At 49.7% G+C, this 22,398-nt stretch overlaps 1 protein-coding gene across 11 annotated transcripts in view; it reads left to right on the top strand.

Annotated features, from left to right (window-relative positions):
• The window catches only part of PCNT (pericentrin), a 151,041-nt gene that overhangs the window by 6,822 nt on the left and 121,821 nt on the right, over nt 1–22,398 (top strand). For 10 of the 11 annotated variants that reach the window (XM_087417893.1, XM_087417888.1, XM_087417884.1 and 7 more), the window contains 7 exons: nt 4,413–4,508; nt 12,619–12,744; nt 14,517–14,772; nt 16,818–16,873; nt 18,229–18,403; nt 18,965–19,101; nt 21,336–21,447. In XM_087417893.1, coding sequence (XP_087274019.1) covers nt 4,413–4,508; nt 12,619–12,744; nt 14,517–14,772; nt 16,818–16,873; nt 18,229–18,403; nt 18,965–19,101; nt 21,336–21,447 — 958 coding nt within the window. Of the gene's footprint in view, nt 1–4,412; nt 4,509–4,694; nt 4,955–12,618; nt 12,745–14,516; nt 14,773–16,817; nt 16,874–18,228; nt 18,404–18,964; nt 19,102–21,335; nt 21,448–22,398 lie in introns of those variants that run through there. The other variant, XM_087417890.1, reaches the window with a different exon arrangement.

Here is a 22,398-nt window from a genome sequence, read left to right as displayed (position 1 = left end):
AGGAGCATGCTATGGATAATCTTTTGCACTTGGCTGTTTTCCTGCAACAGTGAACCTTGGAATCACTCCCTGTCAGTTCACAGAGATCTTGCTCCTTCATTTTTTGTGGCTGCATAGCACGTCAATTGGGTGGAGGCACTGTAGCATATTCAGTTGTGCCCCCTGAATGGGCATTCAGACTGTTTCCAGTAGTTTGCTTCACAAATGGTGCTGTGGTGAATGACCTTGTTCATATGTCTTTTTATATCATAGGAAGTATATTCTCAGGTTAAGTTCCTAGAAGTAGTCAAAAGGTGAGTGTATCTGTAGTTTTGTTGGCTGTTGCTAAGTCTACTCCATAAGGGACCTATTCATTTGCATTTCCATTAGCATAGTGTGATATTGCCTGCTCCCTGACAGCCTTGCCAACACAATGTCTTGTCATACTTTGAAATTTTTGGCATTCTGACCTATGGTTTCATTTCTCTTGGATCAATACCTAGGAGTGGTGTGGTTGGATCCTATGGTAGGTGTGTGTTTAACCTTTTAAAAATCTGCCAAAAATGTTTTCCAAAGTGGATGTAGCATTTTGGATCCCCACCAGCAGTACAAATTCAGCAATAAAAAGGAATGAGCATTCAAGACATACAAAGACATGGATGAACCTTAAATGCATACTGCTGAGTTGAAAGATGCCGGTCTGAAAGGCTACGTACCGTGTCATTCTGTTTATATAACATTCTGGAAAATGAAACTATAGAGACAGTCAACAGATCAGTAGTTGCCAGAGGTTGGTGGAGGGGAGGGTCGAATAAGGTAAAGCTTGGGATTTTTTAGGGCAATGAAACTGTTCTGTATGATGTAAATTTTAAAAAATCAAATTAAAAAATATTTGTATGCAAATTTAAAAAGATCGTTCAGGAGATTGGGGGATCCCAGAGTGGAATGCAGTCTGTAACAAAAGACCCTAACTGTTTTACAGATGTATAAAGCAACCTCACTGGAGGGGTTGAGGGGAAGGGGGCTGACCTGAGTAACTTTGGAATGAGTGGAGTTTGTAAGACTGAAGGCAAAGGGAACTGTGTATGAACACTGTACTCTAGTTGGGAAAGTTGTGTCCCAGGGGGTCAGGGTTAACAGTTCTGATACTGCTGTACATGTACACTGGAATTGAATAGTTAAGAGACGGATGGTAGGTGGTGGGAGCTAGGTTTCTACTGTCTGATGACGTGCTCATGCAGCTCTGCCTTGGCTGGCATTTGGGTTGAACTAAAGTTGAGAGTGTCTAAGGTGAGGGCCGTTGGGGGTCTGGGCTGTATGGGGAAGGCAGTAGGGAGAAGGTCAGCTGGAAGAAAGGGAGAGAGAAGATCGGGGGAGATTTAAAGGCAGTGTCTTAAGCTGCTCAAGCTGCCATAACAGAATACCACACAGACTGGGTGGCTTAAATAAGAGACATTTATTTTCTCTCAGTTCTGGAGGCTGGACGTCTGAGATCAAGGTGCTGTCAGGGTTGGTTTCTGGTGAGAGCTTTCTTCATGACTTGTAGATGCTGCCTTCTTGCTGTGTTCTCGCGTGGCCTCTTCTCTGTGTGTGCAGAGAGAGAGAGAGCTCTGGTGTCTTTTCCTTTTGTTATAAGGACGCTAGTTCTGTCAGATTAGAGTCCCACCCTATGCCCTCATTTAACCTTAATTACCATCTTCAGGACCTATCTTCAAATATAGTCACATGGGGGTTAGGGCTTCAACATATTAATTTCAAGGGACATAGTTCAGTCCATAATATTTTGCCCTCTGGCCCCCCAAATTCATGTCCTTGCATGCAAAATACATTCAGCCCACCCCAACAGCCCTAAAGGTCTTACCTCATTCCAGCATTTATTCCAAGTCCAAAGTCTCGTCTAAATATCATCTAATCAGAGATGGGTGAGACTTGAGGTAGGACTCATCCTGAGGCCAAATTCCTCTCCAGCTGTGAAGTTGTGAAGCCAAAATTATGTGCTTCCGAAATACTGCGGTAGGACAGGCATAGGATACACAATCCCATTTCAAAAGGGAGAAATGGAAAAGAAGAAAGGGATGACAGGTCCCTGGCAAGTCCAGAACCTAGTAGACAAAATCTGTTTGATTTTAAGGCTCAAGAATACTCGTCTTTGGCTGGATGCTCTGCCCTCTGGGCCCATGAGGCCGCAGCATCACCCCCCTGGCCCTGGGCTGAGGCATTCTGGCGTGCTGAAATTGAGGAGGGGACCCCACCCTCTGACACTGAGGAGGAAACAGCCTTGTCCCCTGGGCCTGTGGTGGGAGTGGCAGCCTGATGACCTCTGGTCATTCTTCCCTTTTCTTGAAGGATAACACACGTTCATGGCCAAATAGCTCTATTGTCCTGTCCTGTGGAGTCTCAGAAGTCCGAAAGCCTTTCTTTATTTCATCCTGTCTCTGTTCCCTTTGGTGCAGACTGGTGGTGTCTCTGCTGATGTAATCCCATCTCCATTACTGGATCTGCTGAGATGGCTGATTAACTCCATGAGTGATGTCTTTGAAACGACTGTCCAGCCACACCCCTGGTGTTCTCTCCAGAACAAGCTTTCACCTTTTTTGCATTATGGATAGGCCAAGAATTTTCGAAATCTTCAAATTCTGGTTTCTTTTTTGCTTAACAATTCCTTTAATGTATCTCTTTTCTCTCACATTTTACTATATGCAGGGAGGAGAAGCAGGCTGCACCATCAACACTTTGGCTAGAAATTGCAGCTAGATAGTCAGTTTCATTGCTCTCAAGTTCTGCCTTCCACAAAACACTAGAACACAATTCAGCCAAGCTCTTTGCCGCGTTATTACACAGATTGCGTTTCCTCCAGCTTCCAATAGCATGTTCCTTGTTTACATCTGAGGCCTCACTAGAATCAGCTTTAACATTCATATTTTTGCTGATCATCCCTTCGTGGAAATCTTTTTTAATATGCACCTCAAAACGCTTCCAGCCTGTACCCATCATCCGGTTGCAAAGCTGTTTCCACGTTTTTAGGTATTTATTACAGCAGCACCCCACTCTCGGTACCCAAATCTGTGTTAGTCTGCTTGACTGCCATAACAGAGTACCTCAGACTGCGTGGCTCTTTTCTCGTGCTTCTGGAGGCTGGACGTCTGAGATCAAGGTGCTGGCAGGGTTGGTTTCTGGTGCGAGCTCTTTTCCTGGCTTGCACACGGCCGCTGTCTCAGTGTGTCCCCACGTGAGAGAGAGAGTGCCCTGGTGTCTCTTCCTCTTCTTGTAATGCCACGGTCCTATTGTATCAGGTCCCACCCTTAGGGCTTCATTTAACCTTAATCTTCTCCTTGAAGGCCCTGTCTCCGAGTGCAGGGGGTGGTGTGTGGGGGGTGTTAGGGCTTCAACGTGGGTACTTTGGAGTCACAATTTGACCATAACAGGCACCCAGTAGGAGGGAAGATGGGATCCATCTGACGGTTGTTTTTAGAGAAAGGCTGTTGAAGTTCGATTTGACAGGTGGCAGGATGGAGTGGACGGGCCTCCCAAGTTCAGAGAGTGTAAGCGAAATAATTACCTTTACCTTTTGAAAGGACAGGATGTATTTGCTCGTAGATCAGAATCAGCTTGAAATTCAGAAGGCTTAGGCTAGAATAACTGAACTGGAGGAAGAGCTTCTGAGCAAGCCGGATGCCATTGGCAGACTTAGTTTGAAGGTGGAGGCACCTCGGGCTCGGCTGGTTTGGTGCCCTGGCGTTCCCTGTCAGCAGGTTCATTGTTAACTTGCCAACATCTTGTTTATTTCAAAGGAAATGTCGTGTTTAATGTAAAGTTCCAAGGCTAGGCCTTACCTTGTAAATCATGGATTCATTTTGATGTATCTGAGCTGATGCCTTTCCTTCGTCTGGCTGGGGAGCGATTTATGTGCCTGTTTTAAAGCCTGGGGTGAGATAAGGGTACCTGCTGGAGCGGGTGGATCAGAAAAGAAGGATTTGAGGGTGGAGCGTTGAGAAGAGACCCAGCAGCAATACTGGTTGGGCTTCCTTGGCTGTCTAGATGTGCAGGCCGTCGGTCCTGGAGGCTCCTGTGTGCTGAGGGAGTTCAGCCGGGGAGGGCTGGGTAGAGCGTGGGTTGTGGTGTTTGCTGGGTAGTCTTGCCAGTGCCAGCCATGCTCCCATGGTGGCAGTGACACCTGGTGAAGGACCCTGTGCCACTCAGAGTCCTCTGCCTATAGCTTCATTTCATTTTTGGTGGAGACAATGATTGCTATGATCTAGTTTTCTCAAATTAGGGAAGTTCAGTTAATTCTGAGTTATTTAAACTGTTTCAGGGGCTGGAGGGGAGCAGTGGTGCAGAGTTGGTGTGGGGAGGCAGGAAGGGGGCCGGGAGGGCCCGAGGCTATAGTTCTGGATGTTGCTATAAATGCTCTTCTCTGGCCCTTCCCCTCTTAGCTGGAAGACCCCGATGGAGAGAGGACAGGGGACATGGAGCAGCCGCAGCGGGCACTGGATGGTGACGGTCTGGAACAGCCTGGGGTCATCACAAAGGTATTCTTCTTCCAGGTTCTTTGTTAAGGTGTGTTCCTTGTCAGAGGATTTCTTCCTGTTGTGGTAGAAATCCAAACCAGAGAGAAGACTCAGTCTCTGAAGGGCCCTCTCTCCTTAAAAGTGGAAACCAGGAGTAAAGAAGGCTGGAGGCAGAACTTACCCGGCAGGCCTCACTTCCTTAGTGCCCCTGCATGGAAGGTCTCTCTTCAGACCCCTCTGACTGAGCCCAAATCTGCCTTCCTGTGACCTTTGATCTTTTCTCCTGCATGTTGCAGAGAGAAGGTTGCCCTCCGTGCGTTGAGGATAGCTGTCGTGTGACTTTCTCCTGTCAAGTGATTGCCCTCGTCCCTCACGTGGTCATGTGTGGTGGGTTCCAGCCTGGAGCTGTAACATGGAGGGCAGGCTTGGGGTCAGTCTTAATGTCCCAGTTGCTGCCACAATGCCCGGTATGAAGTCCATGTGTGTTGAATTGATTACTTTTATTTAATCGATTTGGTTTTTGTTAGCATTTGGAAGGAAATTTATTAGATATTGAATTGACTAATTTCAAAGTGTTAGAAGTCTATATTTTAGACATTTGATTCTAGCTGGACTCAGGTCACACTGCTTTAGGCAGTGAGCAAGTTTGGTCTTTAATCTGAGTTATTGCAGGAGAGATCTATATCATAGGCAGGGCCTGGAAAAATGGTCTCTGGTGGGGTCCATAAAACCTTATTATACTTGTTATAAACGACTGTGACGTGTGGCATATGTATAGAAAAGTGCAAAGTACGTAAAACTTACATACAGCCTAACAAATGAGCACACAGTAAACACCACTTGATCCCTTTGCAGGTAAGAAACAGTACCATGCTGGACCTGGATTCTTCCTCTTGCTCTCCTTCCCCCACCCCCCAGCCTCAAAGTCAACACTGTCCTGATTTCTGTGGCGTTTATGCTTTGGAAGTTTGTGTGAATAGATCAGACATGATTCTGGTCTTTTTCTATCTTTTACCTTCCAATATCTTTGCATCTTATGTTTTAGATATATATCTGGTAAACAGCATAGAGTTGGTTTTTTTTTTTTTTTTTGTGAGGAAGATCGGCCCCAAGCTAGCATCCATGCCAATCCTCCTCTTTTTGCTGAGGAAGACTGGCCCTGGGCTAACATCTGTGCCCATCTTCCTCCACTTTATATGGGACGCCGCCAAAGCATGGCCTGACAAGCAGTGCATCAGTGTGCGCCTGGGATCTGAACCCGGGCCGTCAGCAGTAGAGCGCGTGCACTTAACTGCTATGCCACGGGGCCAGCCCAAGAGTTGATTTTTTAAAATTATTCGGACGGTCTTTGTCTTTTTAGTAGATAATCTAGTTCATTTACATTTCATGTAATCACTGATGTATTTGAGCTTACATCTATCATTTAATTTGGGCTTTCTGTTTGTCCCACTGTTTTGTTTCTTTTTTCCTCCTTTTTACCTTCTTTGGATTATTTTTTGTAGGAGATTTTTTAAAATTCTCTCTTTACCCATTTTGAAGTTATAATAGACTCAGTTTCCATTCTTTTAGCAGTGAGCTTATTAAATCCTACATTTACGCTTAAATTACGTAAGTCTAAATTTAATCAGCACCTTCACTTTCCTCTTGGATAGTACAAGGACTGTAGAATGCTTAAACTCTGTTTATACCTCCATGTACGTTTTTGTCATGGTTTTTAAAAATTTTAAAATACAGTTAACATAAGATTTACCATCTTAATAATTATTATTTTTTTGGTGAGGAAGATTGGCCCTGAGCTAACATCTGTGCCAGTCTTCCTCTGTTTTGTATGTGGGTCACCAGTACAGCATGGCTTGATGAGCGGTGCATAGGTCTGCGCCTGGGATCTGAACCTGTGAACCCCAGGCCGCTGAAGTGGAGTGCGTGAACTTAACCAATATGCCACTAGGCTGGCCCCATCTTAACTATTTTTAAGTGCACAGTTCAGTTGTATTAAATACATTCATAATGTTGTGCGACCATCACCACCGTCCATCTCCATAGCTCTTTTCATCTTGTAAAACTGACACTCTGTATCCTTTAAACAGTAACTCCCCATTCCCCCCTTCTCCCAGCCCCTGGCACCCACCATTGCACTTTTTGTCTCTGATTTTGACTATTCTAAGTACCTCATATTAGTGGAATCATATAATTGTCTTTTTTTTTTTTTTTTTTGGTGAGGAGATCAGCCTTGTGCTAACATCTGCCAATCCTCCTGTTTTTTTTTTTTTTTTTGCCAAGGCAGACTGGCCCTGGGTTAACATCCGTGCCTATCTTCCTCCACTTTATATGGGACACCGCCACAGCATGGCTTGCCAAGCAGTGCATCAGTGCGTGCCCGGGATCCGAACCGGCAAACCCCAGGCCACCGCAGCGGAGCACACGCACCTGACCGCTTGTGCCACCGGACAGGCCCCTAGTTGTCTTTTTTTGACTGACTTATTTGACTTAGCATAGGGTCCTCAAAGTTTACTCATGTTGTAGCATATGTCAGAATTTCCTTCCTGTTTAAGGCTGAATAATATTCCATTGTATGGATAGACCACATTTTGTGTATTCATTGATCTGTCGATGTACACTTGGTTTGCTTCCACATTTTAGCTATTGTGAGTATTGCTGCTGTGAACATGGGTGAACATGGGTGTACAAATATCTCTTTGAGTCCCTGCTTTCAGTTCTTTTGGGTATATATCCAGAAGTGGAATTACTGGATCATATGGTAATTCTATTAATTTTTTGAGGAACTGCCACGCTGTTTTCCACAGTGGCTGCACCATTTTACATTCCCACCAACAGTGCACAAGGGTTCCAGTTTCTCCGCATCCTTGCTAACACTTGTTGTTTTCTGTTTTTTTTTCAGTAGCCATCCTAATGAGTGTAAAGTGGTTGTTTTATTTTTGTTTTTAAATAATTTTTAACTCTACAGTCCATCCATCTATACAGCTATTTGTTTATTGCTTTAAATAAACTTAATTTTGGACTAATTTAGAAAAGTTGCAGAGATAGTTCAGACAGTTCTGTATGCCCCTCACTCCACTTTCCTACTGTTAACATCTTGTATACCACAGCACTTTTGTCAAAGCATATTTGGATTTTACCAGCCTTTCCTCTAATTGCTTTTTTTTTGAGGAAGATTTGTCCCGAGCTAACGTCCGCTGCCAGTCTTCCTCTCTTTTGTATGTGGATCGCCACCACAGCATGGCCGCTGACAAGTGGCATAGGTCTGCGTCTGGGATGTGAACCCAGGCCCCAAAGTGGGGTGCGCTGAGCTTACCCACTGGGTCACGGGGCTGGCCCTGGTCTGCTTTTTCTATCTGGGATCCCATCCAAGATTCCATGTTGCATTTCATGATCTTGTCTCCTTACCCTCCTCAGGTCTTTGATGGTTTCTCCCTTTTCCTTATTTTTGGATGACCATGACAGTTTTGAACAGTACTGGTCAGTTATAGACCTTCCCTCAGTTTGGGTTTGTCTGATGTTTTCTCATTATTAGACTCAGGTTAGGGATTTCTGGGAATGACACCACGGAGGGATGTGCCCTTTTTATCACGTCGTATCAGGTAGTGTCTGCCAGTTTCACCTGTCAAAGTACAGTTTTCTCCCTTTGCAGACTCTGTTCTTTGGAAGCGAGTCACTAAGCCCAGCCCACACTCAAGGGAGGGAGATGAAGGGCCGCCTCCTTGGGGGAGCAGTAGCCACACGTTGTATGTGGACTTCTTCTGTAAGGAAGATTTCTCCCTTCTCCCCCATTAATTAGTTTATTAACTATGCGTTTATGTTGGTATGGACTCATGTCTATTTATGTTATACTTTGAGTTATAGCCCCAAACTGCCTTATTTATGCTGTTGCTCAAGTGTTGCAGCTCTGCCACTGGGAGCTCTTTCAGGTGGGCTCCCCTGTCCCGTTGACACACCTGTCCTTTGTTTTGTAAGCACATCCTGGCTTTCTGGCACTACGCGGTCCCCCAGGCTCATTTTGTACTTTCCCTGCCTCAGTTCTAGAATCATCCATTTCCCCAAGGAGCCCTGGTATCTTTTGTTGGGTGGTGGTATTTAGAAACCAAGATCTGGGCACTGGGTGTGCTTGCTGCTTCTAGGCCCCAGTGGACAGAGCCGGGGAAGCCGTGTACGGATGCTCGTTCACGTGCCGGCATCTGTCTGTACTTACTTCTGCATGCGTCTGTCTGTATACACGTGTTAAAATAACCTTGAGTGCAGACTGATGTCTCAGACTCTAAGCCAGCACTCAGGGGTCATTACCGAGCAGTCCCACTCCCCCACGCCCCCCCGTGTGTCCATTTTGCAGTCAGCCTCTCCTGCTTCCCCAGCCTCTGCTGACGTGTGTTCCATGGTTTTGCCTTTTCCAGAATGTGGTACAGATGGAATCTTGGAGTACATAGCCCTTTCGGGTCTGACTTTTTGAGTCACATAGCAAAGCGAATGTAGGATTCACGTGAGTTGTTTCCTGCTCAGCCCTCGCCCTGTCACTGTGCCATTGCGTGGGTGCCAGTTTGTCGATCACTCGCCTGCTGAAGGACAGCTTCCTTGCTTCCAGGTTTTTTGTGCTTATGAGTACGGGGTTTGGTTTTTAGTGGTCAATTTTTCTTGTTTAGGTTTAGTGTTGTATTTCCCATCTTCTTTGTCCTTTATTCCTTTTCAGATTTTTCATGTGGGGCCACCTTTCTTCTGCTTCAAGAACACGCTTTAGTGTTTCCTGTAGCAAGACCCTTCTTCTGCCAAGTGTTCCCGGTTTTTATTTTCCTGGCTGTATTTTTGTTTTCATTTCCCCTTCGTTCTTGAAAGAGAGTCTTACTGGTGTAGACGTTCAGATTGGCGTTTGTATCTCGCGTGCTGGGAGTCTCATCCTGCTCTTCTCTGGCTTCGTGCTGGCTGCTGGTCCGCCGTTCTTTGGCCTGGCTGCTTTGAGGACTTTCCATGCTTGGTGTTCTACAGTTGTACTTCACTGTGTCTAGGTGTGGATTCCATGATTTCATTAATCCTACTTGGGATCATGGTGTTTTTGAATCTGTGGTTGATGCCTTTCACCTCCCTTGCTTCTAGAAAGTCTGCCGGCAGTGTCTCCCTGTGTAGCTCCTGCCTGTTCTCTCTCTCTCAGCCTGAAATTCCAATTACGTTTTTTTAGACCTCCTCTCGTATACACATTTCTCATGCTGTCTTCTGTGCTTTCCTTCTTTTCACCTTTCTCCTGCATCCTGGATGATTTCATTTGGGTTACCCTTTGTTATACCAACTTTGGTTATCTATACAGAATCTTCTATTAAATCTGTCTGCTGAGCTGTTGAGTTGGTCTTTGTTGTTTTTATTTCAAGACATTCTTTTTGGATTTCTTAAAATCAGTTATGTTATTCTGTGTAATTTCATGTTTCCTAGAGATATTTTCAAGCTGCTTTTGTTTTGAGCATAACTGTCCTTTCTTTTTTATGAGTAAATTGGTCTGAGCTTTGCCTTGTGTTTGGAGGTGTGACCAACTATTCACTTTACATTAAATCTGTGGCTGGGGATTATTTGGGTCACTTTGGTTTTTGGTTTTTTGGTCTGCAAACTTATGGGTGCGGCTTCTCAAGATCTTTCGTTTTAGTGCTTTGTTTTCCATGTCTCTGTTATTCTTCCTGGAGTAGCTGTTGTGTGGCTCTTCTCTAGTGCATGTTTGTGTGGTTTCTGTGAGAACGGCTGTGTCCTGGCTTGCAGGAGCCCCTGCAGATGGTGCCAGGTCTGCACCTCATCAGTGTCCCACAGGTAACCCTTTGCTGGGACTTATTTTTATGTCAGTTTCTTTGCTTGGGGATTCCTGCCCCCGATGGTATGTATACATTGTAAACAAGTGTCAGGGGCAGGCCTCTCCCCATCCCGCTCTGTTGGAGGCGGGTACGCTTCCTGGCCTCCTACCCACGGGAGCAGGTATGTCTGTCCTGTCCTGTGGCGCAGCCTTCCGGGGGACCTGGCTTTGTTCAGATGTTGCGTTCCTAACCACCCTCTTGGCAGAGCCTCCGATTCTGGGAGGAGGCGCTATTGTAACTCGTCCTTGTCTCCCCAGATTGTGATAGTTTTCAGGTCCCTCCTGTCTACATGTGGGGTGTTCCCTCTCTTAAGAGCCTTTAAAGTCACTTTTGTTATGTTTTATCCAGAAATTCTAGGTGTTGGTAGCAAGAAGGTTTTAAGATCATGCCTTTTATGTTTAAAACTGGATATTTCTACGTTACCTTTTCAAGAGGGAAGGAGAAACTTAATTTGAAAGAGGGTCCGTAATTGACTCTGACACTCCCGTTTTTGGACAGTTGTTCCCCTTGTTGCTGTCATGGATAGAGGAACGCTTGCACGGCCATTTTCACCAACACTTTGTCTCCTGGGTGCCACTGCGGTTCCGGGCATCTCAGACATGCGTGTAGAGAGCAGCAGGAGTCTCTGCGGGGCTGGGGGGCCGGGGTTGATGTGGTTGCAGAGGACAGGCAGGTGCCCAGAGGAACTAGAGAGAGGAGAGGCACAGCCGTGTGGGAGTCGAGCGCCATGTGGGACGGCAGGCAAGGGCTGCACCGTGTGGGAGTTTAATCTAGGGGCCGCGGACGCACTGAGGAGTTTAAGGGAGAGTGTGACAAGATTAGATTTGTTTTCTGAGAGCGTCTGCAGTCTCCAAGCCAATGATAGCACGGGAGGCCAGTCAGCTGTGCTCATGGGAATGGAAGGATGCCGGGACTGACCCTGATGTGGCCATGGAGTGGCTGTGAGGGGGAGGCAGGAACATGAGGACTGTGCGGGTTTGGGGTGCGGTTAACTGAGGTAGAGAACTTGGAAGAGCCCTGGGTTGGGCAGGAAAATTCAGTTCAGTTTTGGTCATTTTGAGTCTGAGGTAGACAAGTGTGTGGTCTGGGGGCCCCACAGAGAGGTCTGGCTGCACGAGGGGAAAGCTGGGAGGCCCCAGTAGCGGGTTCCAGGCGGAGCGAAGGGCTGGCCTTCAGGGGTGTGGAGGGGAGTGGATCATGGTGGGGAGGGGGGACTGTGGTGCCGTGCTGGTATACAGGCCTATGGTCTTTCCTCTCCCTTTGGGTTGTTGATGCTGAAAGCGTTCCCAGAGGTAGGAGTGTTCAGACAGAAACCTTTTCTGTGGCTCTTGACACTTGTTGTCAAAGTAGCTCTTAGGAAAAAAGCCACACCAACTTATTCTGTCTTTGACCGCTTTTGGTTAATTTGCTTCTCCGTGACCTTGGTGACATTGAGGATCAGTATCATCATCACCAGCTTTTGCTGACTTAGTGGCTGTAAAGTGATCTTTAATATGTACATCTTCAGGTTCGTGTGGTTCTGTTGGCTCTGCCCCAGCTGGGTGTTTCATGTACATTTTCTCTGCTGTAAGCTTCGCTTCCCTCCTCTGCCTGAGGGGCAATAGCCGGGAGGCCGCGCTGCTCGTCCGTGTCAGCACCCATGGCCTCCCTTTCTGGGGTTTCCAGCTTTACCCTAAGACACTTAAAACAGGTTGAATATTCTTTCATAGTTGTTATTTTTATTGAGATATAATTCACATAACATAAAATTCACCATTTTTAAATATGTACTTCAGTGGCTTTTAGTACATTCATTATGTTGTGCAACCATCACAGCTATCTAATTCCAAAACATGTTCATCACCCCAACAGGAACCCCGTCCCCGTTAGCAGTCACCCCCATTCCTCCCTCCCCCAGCCCCTCGCGACCTCCATTCTGCATTCTCTCCGTGGATGTGCCTTTTTCGGACGTTTCCTTTGATGGACCCGTAACCATACAGTGTGTGTCTGGCTTCTCTCACTGAGTACAGCATCTCGACGTTCTTCGTGTTGTCATGTGTGTCAGTACGTTGTTCCTTTTTATGGCTGAGTGATAGCCCGTTGTATGGACACACCACATTTTGCTGATCCGTTCACTCGTCGATGGACACTGGGGTTGCTTCCTCCTTTTGGCGATTGTGGCTGGTGCCACTGTGACGTTCATGGACAAGTCTCGTGTGGAGCTGTGTTGTTGGTTCTCTCTGGTGTCCTCTTCTTCAGCAGCGTGTTTTCTCCTGTGAATTCTCTGAGTCACGTGCTTTGCTTTCCTGCTCCAGGAATGTGGACGAGAATGTAAACGTGAAATTGCTGAACTGATAAGCGGACAACAAGAGGAGACTGGTGGACAGCAGCGGGCAACGGTGGAGCCTCAGCAGCCGGCAGAGACGCAGCTGCAGAGCCAGGTGACCCTGGGGCGCTCAGGCCCCAGTCCAGGGGCTCAGGGGCACAGCCAATTCCTGCGCACTCGCTCTGTCACTTACACCAGGACACAGTGGGTTTTGGGATCTGGGAGGGTTGCAGGTAGGAGAGATTTGTCACAAGTGGACGGCTGTATGCTGCAGGCTTGCTGTCTCTGCTTTGTTTTGTTTTCACGTCTGTGTGTGGGGCCGTTGAAAGCACACTTGGAGGGACACATGTGGACACCTGTGGCAGCGAGTCTGGCCAGGTGCCAGGCTGCATGGGGGACACTCGCTGCAGGCCGGCGTTTCCCTGTCAGCTGCTGAGTCCACTCTTTAAACACCAGCAGTGCTGTAGTGGAGAGGGATCCTGAGGGAGCAGAAGCCGCGGGAGTGGAGCCGCGTGTGAGGCCATCCTGGAGGTGCGTCCGGCTCCCCTGGGTGGCTGCTGCTCCCTGGGCCTCAGGGTCAGGGCCAACCCCTCGAAGCAAAGGGAGCGCTGGACACCTCTAGCTGTGGGACAGCCGGCTGGTGCCCCTGCTCCTCGCTGTGTCCTCTCCCCCCTCGGGAGGTCCCTGCTGGACTCCTGGGGACATGTGTTCTCTTCCTCTGTTTTCTGCCTGTTCCTCTCCTTTATTCATTTTTCTCTTCCTGCTTTTCTGTGGGTCCCTTCAGTCCCGTTCCAAACATGTTTTTCTGTTTTTTGTGTTAATTGGGAATCAGGTGTTGGACGCCTGGAACCCTAGCCTTCCTCCATTTCCCCTGAGGCAGTGGAAGGAGAAGCTGATCCCTCACATCTCAGGCACAGAAGCTCTCTTCTTTTCCCCTCTGTCTACGTTCGAGAGCAGTCAAGCGCAGAGCTTGCCTGTCTCTGGTTTGGAATGTGGGCTTCCTGTGGGTGCTGTTAGCTCAGTGGTCGCTGGTCACTGTTTGGCCTCAGTTACTCCCTTGTTGGCACCGACCTGCTGTCAGTATTCTGGTGTCATCCCACATTTCTTTATTTTTTTTTTTTAATTTATTTTTTTGCGTGGAAGATTGGCCCTGAGCTAACATCCGTTACCAATCCTCCTCTTTTTGCTGAGGAAGGTTGGCCCTGGGCTAAAATCCGTGCCCATCTTCCTCTACTTTATATGTGGGATGCCTGCCACAGCACAGCATGATGAGCAGTACGTAGGTCCGCACCTGGGATCTGAACCTGCAAACCCCAGGCTGCCGGAGTGGAGGGTGCGAACTTAACCACTATGCCACCAGGCTGGCCCTCATCCCATGTTTCTTAACGTGGGTTTTGCAGTATCTGGAAGACCTGCTCGCCTGTCCCCAGCCAGGACAGGCCTCCAGGCTGTGGACTCTGTCCAGAGGAAGGTGGGGAGCCGTCTGCATGGCCCTGGTCTGTGTGTGGCCCACGTCTTTGAGGAGGAATGAAGAGGCAGTGATTATGGCTCCTGCCCTCCAGGGAGCCTTGGTTTAGTTGGAGAAAGAGGGCACGTGGCTGGAGGGGCCTCCAGAGTGGGTCGAGTGGGCTGCTTTAGGTGGTCGGGGAGTTGCCGGGCTGTGCCGGGCACCTGAGGGCAGCGGAGGTGGACCATGGAGGGAGCTGAGGTGCCGTCCCTTGAGCGTGTGGCTTGTGAGGAGCAAGCAGGAACAGCAGGGAGAGGGTGCCGCGACAGCGTCTCAGCAGGAACAGTGTCTGTAAAGAAGTAAACCGCGGCCCCTGAAAGACAGGGCCACACTGGGTCGTACCCTCCCCACGCCCCTCCATAAACGCCTCTCTCCCCCAGCCGGTCCCCTCCCTGGAGCTGGAGGCGCTGCGCCTGAGCCTGAGCCACATGCACACGGCGCAGCTGGAACTGACGCAGGCCAACCTCCAGAAGGAGAAGGAGACGGCGCTGACGGAGCTGCGGGAGATGCTCAACGGCCGGCATGCGCAGGAGCTGGCCCTGCTGCAGAGCAGGCAGCAGCTGGAGCTGCAGCTTGTCAGGGAGCAGCACGCCCGCGAGCTGGAGGAGGTGGCGCTGCGCTGCAGCCAGGAGACAGGTGTGCGCGGGCGGGGTGGGCGTGGGCTTCCACGGGCCTGTCTGAAGCTCAAGTCCCTGCCCCTGGTCTCGGGAAGCCAGTGGTCCATCCGGGGCGCCTCCCGGGGAAGGCGTTCACATACAGGTCTCTGTGCCCCCAGGAAGTGAGCCCCCAGGAAGTGTGGGCGTGGCAGTGCTCTGGGTGGTTGTCTTCTCCGGGTGGTGTGGGGTGTGTCCTGCGCTGCTGTCCCCTTGTCTTCCGTCTGGTTTTCCAATGGGCTTGTCTTAATTTTTGAAACGATGTCATTGGAGGCAATTTGCTCACGTGCTGGGAGTTTCTGTGTCCGCATCTCTGACGGAACTCTGACTGGGACCGAGTTTTGTCCAGCCCGACCCAGACGCCCTGGGACGCAGACCCCCCGCCCCGCAGGCTCCTCCTGGTGGGTGCCCAGGTGCCTCTTCATCTGGCCTAGACTGAGCTCTTTGTGTCTAACATGCACTTTTACCTTTTCACTTTAATGTTTTTTGGTACATTTTTTGTTAATGTAGTCACCAGTTTTTGTAAACATCTGTTTTTTACGTAATCGCTCTATTTCCTGTAGTTCACATACCACACAACTCACCCATTTACAGTGTACACTTCAGTGGCTTTTAGCCTGTTCACAGAGTTGTGCAAACTGCCACAATCTGAGTTCAGAGCATTCGTCACTCAGAAGGAAACCCTGTGCTTTCAGCAGTCCCTCCGTTTCCCGCTGGCGAGAGTGCCTGCTGTCTGCCTGCTTGGTAGGTTTTCATTTGAAAAATAAAAGACCGTGCCCGGCTATGGTGTGTTGGGAAGTCTTCCTCTCCTGGCCCCCACCCCGAGAGCGGGCCAATCTTCTCAGGTTCTTGTGCTGCTGTCCTGTGTTTCTTCACATGGATGCAAGCAAACGCAAACACGTAGTTTTACGTCCCCCTTGTTTTGTTTATTTTTTTTTTGGAAAGGAAGATTAGCCCCGAGCTAACATCCAATGCCAGTCCTCCTCTTTTTGCTGAGGAAGATTGGCCCTGGGCTAACATCCGTGCCCATCTTCCTCTACTTTATATGTAGGCCACTGCCACAGCATGGCTTGATAAGCAGTGCGCAGGTCCATGCCCGATCTGAACCTACGAACCCCAGACCACCAAAGGAGAACGTGTGAACTTAACCACTACATCACCAGGCTGGCCCCTGTTTATTTTTTAAAATACAGAACATACTTTGCCTTAGGCCCCTTCCTGTGCTGTTTTGTCCTTGCGCACCCCTGGGAACGGGTCCATGGAGAGGCCCACGCCTGCCCTCTGCTCCATGAGGCTCTGCTGTGGGCTGGGCCCCTATGGATAGGGCTGGTGTCTGGCCCTTTGCCTGAATTCTGGACTTGCTCAGGCCACCCTCACGTGCCTGTGTGGTGTCGCCTGGTACCCTCTCCCCAGCTCCACCTCACTCTTTCCTGAAGCCCCTGCCATCTCTGCCGGGCGCCCAGATCTCCAGGTGTGCACCTGGCTCTCAGCCCTTGCCCGGCCATACCCACTGGTCCAGCGTCATCTCCCTCCTCCTCCCCTCAGCACCTGGTCTCTTTTCTTGTGCTTCTTCCCTCTTGGGTTTGGGAGCGTTGTGTCCTAGAACGTCTCTACCTGTCTTGATTTACCTGTCTTCTAGCACCTAGCCTGGCATCTGGCATGGAGGGAGCCTGGGTGCTTGGGGGTCCCCGTGTGGAGCAGACAGGCTGAGGACCAGAAGGATGACGTGGGTTTAGGGTGCTCAGTGACCTGTGCAGCCCCAGAGCCAGCCTTGCTGCGCTCATCCTGAATTGTCACACTGGCTGGAAATCTCCCTGTCCTTGGTTTGGGCACGAATATAATTTGTTGATTAGACCAGACACCATCACGTTCTTGTTCCCTCACAGACATGTCCTGTTGTCCCATTCACGTTGGCGAGTGTTTTGTGGAGCAGCCAGTGGGCACTGGGAGCCGTCTCATCTCCCGGGCAATCAGGTTGTGGAAAAGTCTGAGATCAGTGATCCAAGCTACTTTTTGTTTTTCTTGCAGCTGAGCTGAAGGAGAAGTTGCAAATAGAAGTGGAGAAAAATGTCCAGATGATGGAGGTACATATGATTGGAAACTTATTATTCTGTGTGTGCAGTATTCTCTTTTTCTCCCCATCCCTCCAACTTGTCCCTTGCCCCGGAACTCCCCACAGAAAAGCCCCTCACTTGACTCAAACAAGATCCAATCAAAGCTTTAATTGAATGCGCTGGTAGAAAGTGTATTGTGTTTTCCTTTGGAGGTAAAACATGGTTTTAGTTGTACAATTTGAATTTGTCAGAACGGCTTGTTTTGGGGTTTCATGTTGACTTGTGTAACATGAGGCTGCATCCCGAGTCTGGTTTCTGAGTGGCCCCTGGGGCCTGGCCCTCGCTGTGCTCTGGACACAGACTCTGGTCCTCACAGATAGACGTGCCAGCACAGGGCGGCGCTGACTGTGGTGATGAAGTGAGATGCGTGGGGCACAGATGCTGGGACGCCTCAGGGAGCCACAGGGGGAAGAGGTGTGGGGAGTAGGGTGCAGGGCATGCCCGTGGGTGGAGCAGCCAGGCCGGGAGTGTCCACACTGGTGTGGCCGATGCTGGGCGATGCCTGCGCGAGGGCCACTGTTGGCTCCGGTGGCTGTGCTGACCCCTCTGGCTTGACCTGTAATTGTCCTGCTGCTGTCACCCCACACCCCCTTTTTGGGGGAAAGAGTTGTATTTTAGGATGTAACAGAACGAGCTCTTTTCTAAGGAAATCTGTCACTGGAACTTTTGATCCTCGTGAGCAGTGCCTTTCTCAAGGTTAGGTTTGTAGAAGGGCTGTTAGTGCAGGTGATGGCAGAGGAAGTGGGTGACATCAGGGGACATGGGTGGTGAGGGCGGGGGACCTGGGTGGTGTTGGGGGGCATGTATGACGTCAGGGCATGTGAGCATTTATGTCCTGGCCGCTCTGGTTGGTCAGTTGGTAGAGGATGGCCGTCAGTCCTGGGTTGGGGGCTTGTGCCCCAGCCCCCTGCCCCTCTGAGCTGGACAGTGGGGACTTGTTTCTTAGGGCATTTGGGACAGAGCCCGGCTCCCGGCAGAGGTCGGCGACATCACTGTAGACGCCCAGGTCTTGTGTGGGGGACGGAGGCGTGAGTCATCGAGAGTGACCGCAAGCCTAGGCTTTGTGTTCAGAGACCGGTTCTGTGCTGGGCAGGCGGTCCTTCTTCTCTTTTCCTTGGCTGTTGGCCTTGTGGGTGCTGCCGTCCTGTCCCTTTTAGCGGTAGTGGACAGACCGACTGGACGTCCGGAGCCAGTTTCCTGTAGTGCCAGTCTGGTCTGGGTCGGGGTGACTGCTCACTCCAGGTTTTTGAATGTGCAATTAAAATTTTTTTAACCACAGATAATCAACTATTGGCCATAATCTCCTTTTTCCTTATTTAAATCAGACCCTGAAGCAAGACTGGGAATCTGAGAGAGATTTATGCTTAGAAAACCTATGCAAAGAATTATCTGGAAAGCATCAGTTGGAATTGGAGAATTTACAAAACCAGTTTAAGAAAGAATTGGCGGAACAGAAAGCTGAGTTGGAGAAGATGTTTCAGGCCAAAAATGAGGCTGAATGTGAGTATCTAATTAAAATGAGCACGTTTTTAAGGGGGACTAAGTTTTCCTATGTAATACTAGAATAAATATCATGTGCTCTGTCAGATTCATGATTGAACACTGATCCCCTATGTGTTCAAACCCCAGATAACTGAGTGCATGTGACACCCATGGGGATGGAGGTGTGGGGCTGGCTTCCCGGGGCACAGTCAGCCTTGGGGCCTCCCCCCGTTGATCACAGGTTTCTCAAGGTCGCTGAATCTTCCTGAAACCTTTGATTTTTGCATGCTCCATTATTAAATTGCTACCAAAAGAGTAATATTGTGTCTGTTCACTTTTTATCCGGGTTGCCTGTTACACGGCGATGCCCACTGCTCAGGAGGGCTTGCCTGCGTCTCCCCCCTCCTCCAGGGGAGCAGGGGTGCTGAGAACGGGGTCTGGAAGGAGCCCGGGGGACCCGCTGTGTGCAGGGCGGTGCTCTTCGGTGCTGTCGTGACTGACTGCAGCGTGCTGGTTAGCGTCATGTTGAGAAGGGAGACCGTGGCGTATGCGCTGAGTGAGGTCTTTGCTGCTCTCCAGCTTCCCTTAAGACTCTGGAGGCTCAACATGAAGCAGCCTTGAGAAGGCTACACGAGGACCTGCGGTCTGAGCGCTGCCAGTACTTAGAAGACTTGGAACTGAAATTCAAAGAAAAGGAAAAAGAAAAACAGCTAGAGGTAGGCAAGAGCTTATTTATTTTAATTACTTGGTGGAGGAGGAGAGTCTTAGAAGATTGTGGATTGGGCTCATTTCACATTCTTTTGTTCGCAAGAACTTAAGTACTAAAGCTAAAGAGGCTTGCCATATTTGGCAGAGCTGGTAGATGAAGAAGTGGCTATGTCGTGTCTGTGCAGTTGATTTCACAGTTAGGCTCAGTCTGAGGCACAGAGAGTTGGTCTTCTTTACCAGAGCCCCTGAGATGGTTAGAGACCCCAGACACTGGGGCATTAGGCCACAATCTCTGTAATTCAACAAACAAGAAGTTCCTTTGAAAAGTTAACCAGAAACATTTCTACTGCCTGTGTGTTCAAAACTGTTTTCCAATGAAACACTACATGTCAAAATGTAGGAGGTGTGGCCGGATCTTTCTCAGAGAGCTGAATGCTTCTATCACCAAACCCAAGAACCAAGCAATGCCCCAAGCAGAGGTTCAAGAAATGACAAAGGAAGTCAGCAGGGCACGGAGTTAGTCGTGGCCTGTGCACGGGTTTACAGAGGAGGGGAGGAAAGTCGTTGGAGCCCAGGAGGAGCTTATGTCTCAGGCCCTGCAGCTCTCGCTCCTGCTCCCACCCCCTCTCCTCCCAACGGAGGCAGGACTGGCCAAGTGTGAGAGTAGGACTGGCCAAGTGTGAGAGTAGGGGTTCCTAGTGGGGCAGAGCTAGGGCAAGGCTGGTCACCGAGCACTGGGCTCGCTCTGCTCGCCACGATATGAGCCAGTTAACGACAATGAGTTAGGGATCGAGAAAGGAAGCTTGAATTCGATTAGCTGACACAGTTGGGAAGATGGCAGACTAATGTCTCAAAAGAACTACCTTCAAGGATTACAGAATCTTGAGGCAGTTATATAGGGAAAATGGGTAATAAGGAGGGGGTCCAGGGATGTTGGTCTATGACGGGCTCCAGGCATCACATTGTTCCATTCTTCTGTCAGCTGTGATGGATACTTTGTAGATACGTTTCTAGCCTGTGGTCAGCCTGTTCCTGGAGGGAAACTCATATAACAAAGCTTTAATTTATCAAGCTATTGGGGAGTACATACGTAAGTAGAGGCCATAGATCAGGAGAGCATGTGACTTGTTTGGAGTACGTGCAGAGCAGCGAGTAGTCACACACAGGAGGGGCTGGGGCCACTTAGCGTAACAAGATGGCCTCACTTATGATCACTTACAAGGCTGGGGCACACATCATCTCCCTGCTGGCTCTCCCTTACTGATGGGAAAGAGATGACAGAAGGGCACCTTCTTCCTGTGCCCTGGATGAGAAAAGGCTGCAGGCACCAGACCAACCTCAGGGCCAGCACTGCCCATGCTGCAGCCGGAGCTCCCATGTTCCCTCAGACAGGACTAGCCCTTTGGCCTTCGGCCCTGCGCTCGTGGCTCCCAGCTTAGTGACCAGCCTGACCCTGAGCCCCCGTGAAGGCAGGTGGGAGCTGCTCTCAGCTCTGTTGGTGCAGGGTGGGCTGGCACGCAGCACGTGCTCGTTGTGCTAGCTCCATTCACCCCTGAAAGAAACCGCTACCCAAGAGGTTGACCAAGAAATGCGGAGAAAACCCAAACATACCACACGAGGGATGAGGGCAGCTGTGACCACATGAGGAGGAAGTGCCCCTGAGGTCAGTGACGTAATCTTGGGGTGGGACGGAACTTGTGGCCTCCTGGGAGACTGAGGGGTGCTGGTCGGTGCTGACTGACGGCCTGGGAGGGAGCACAGTCTGCCCACCTCGGGGGGCCCGGGGCCTGCTCCGAGCCTCTCCCACGGACTCTGCTGGGCAAGTTAGAAGGACGTGTGTTTAGGACAACAGAGAAAGTTCCTGCCCTTGCTCATTGAGAAAAAAATGGATCTATGGAGGGAACAGGGCCAGGGGCTGAGCAGGTAGTCCGTAAGAGAAGAAACGTGGGTCACCGAGAGGACCGTGGTCGGGGAGCGGGTAGTCCGTAGAGAAGAAATGCAGGTCACCAAGAGGACCACGGTTGGGGAGCGGGCAGTCTGTGAGAGAAGAAACGCGGGTCACCGAGAGGACCATGGTCGGGTAAGCGCACGTCTGACAACCGTGTGGCTGCTGCTGCTGGTTTTCTCAAGGCCGTGGGTTTTGAATTGGAGCTTTTACTCCCATTTCATGCCCATCAGATGCTGGGCACAGACGGCATGTCAGTGTGAGTCAGTGTCTCACGTTGCTGCCTTCCTTTTCCAGTTAGAGACTCTTCAAGCGTCGTATGAAGAGCTGAAGGCTCAGTCGCAGGAAGATATCAGGCGCCTGTGGTCCCAGCTTGAGTCTGTGAGAACCAACACACGGGAGCCGGGTGGTAAGGAATTGCCTGTTGAAAATTCAGATCCTCAGAAGCTAAAGCTGTGTGTTTTTAATTGTTGAAACCCCAAACTAGAATTTAACAATTGTAGCAAGCAGAAAAAAGTGATTTTGTAAACTTCCTTGAAGACTGAGTTGTGTAGTTTTAAGGTGGAAATTTGTTTGTTGGAGAGCCTGGGTTTCACCATTAAGCAAGTTACTGAGTAACCACAGGTCATGCATCTTTTCTCATGTTACCATGAGGCACTGTTCAAGGGTGAGGTTAATGAAGCTAACCAGTGGTGCTTGCTTTGACCCAGAAGCTGTGCTTGAGTGCTGTAGAAACGCGGTTCTTAGCCCGCATTTGGGGTCGCAGGTGTGCCTTGCACACACCGCCTTGTGGACCCCATGAGCTCACCAGGGATGAGTGTTGTCAGGCTTCTGTGGTCCCGAGCTCTGGTTTTGGAGGGTGATGCCCACGTCCATGCCCCAGCAAGTGTGGCCCGTTTGACTGAGGGAAGGTCATCTGGGCCCCCCTTATAAGACCCTGTGTCAGAGCCATCGTGCTCGAGGGCGGTGCCTTCAGCAGGGGGAGGTCAGGAGACACGGGGAGTAAAACAGACAGATGTGAGCTTTTCTGCTGCTAATCTCCAGACAGAGTCTTTTAAAGCCAGTAATTGCCCTTGCTTGGTAAATCTTATTTGGCACAAAGAACAGAGTTATGAGAAAAGACCAGAAGTAATGCCTGTCTGCTGCATGTGGTGGTGAATATTGGTGAACACGGCCTCGTGTCCGCCTCCCTGCCCCGCACCGTCAGCGCACTGCCTGGTCTTTCTCTGGAGTCTGTCTGATGCTGGTGGAGGCTGCAGGTGTTGCTGGTGGACTTACCTGTAGGGGGCTGTCGTGCTTTCACATGTGTGTTTCAGCTCTCGCGTGTTCCGCTGGGAATCTTCTCCCTTGCATGAGGACC

The sequence above is a fragment of the Ceratotherium simum genome, chromosome 27, assembly GCF_057802395.1.
Source record: "Ceratotherium simum simum isolate JZ-2026a chromosome 27, ASM5780239v1, whole genome shotgun sequence".
NCBI lineage: Eukaryota > Metazoa > Chordata > Mammalia > Perissodactyla > Rhinocerotidae > Ceratotherium > Ceratotherium simum.
Note: the sequence above shows the minus strand (reverse complement) of the source record. Positions and strands in the feature narration are given on the sequence as shown.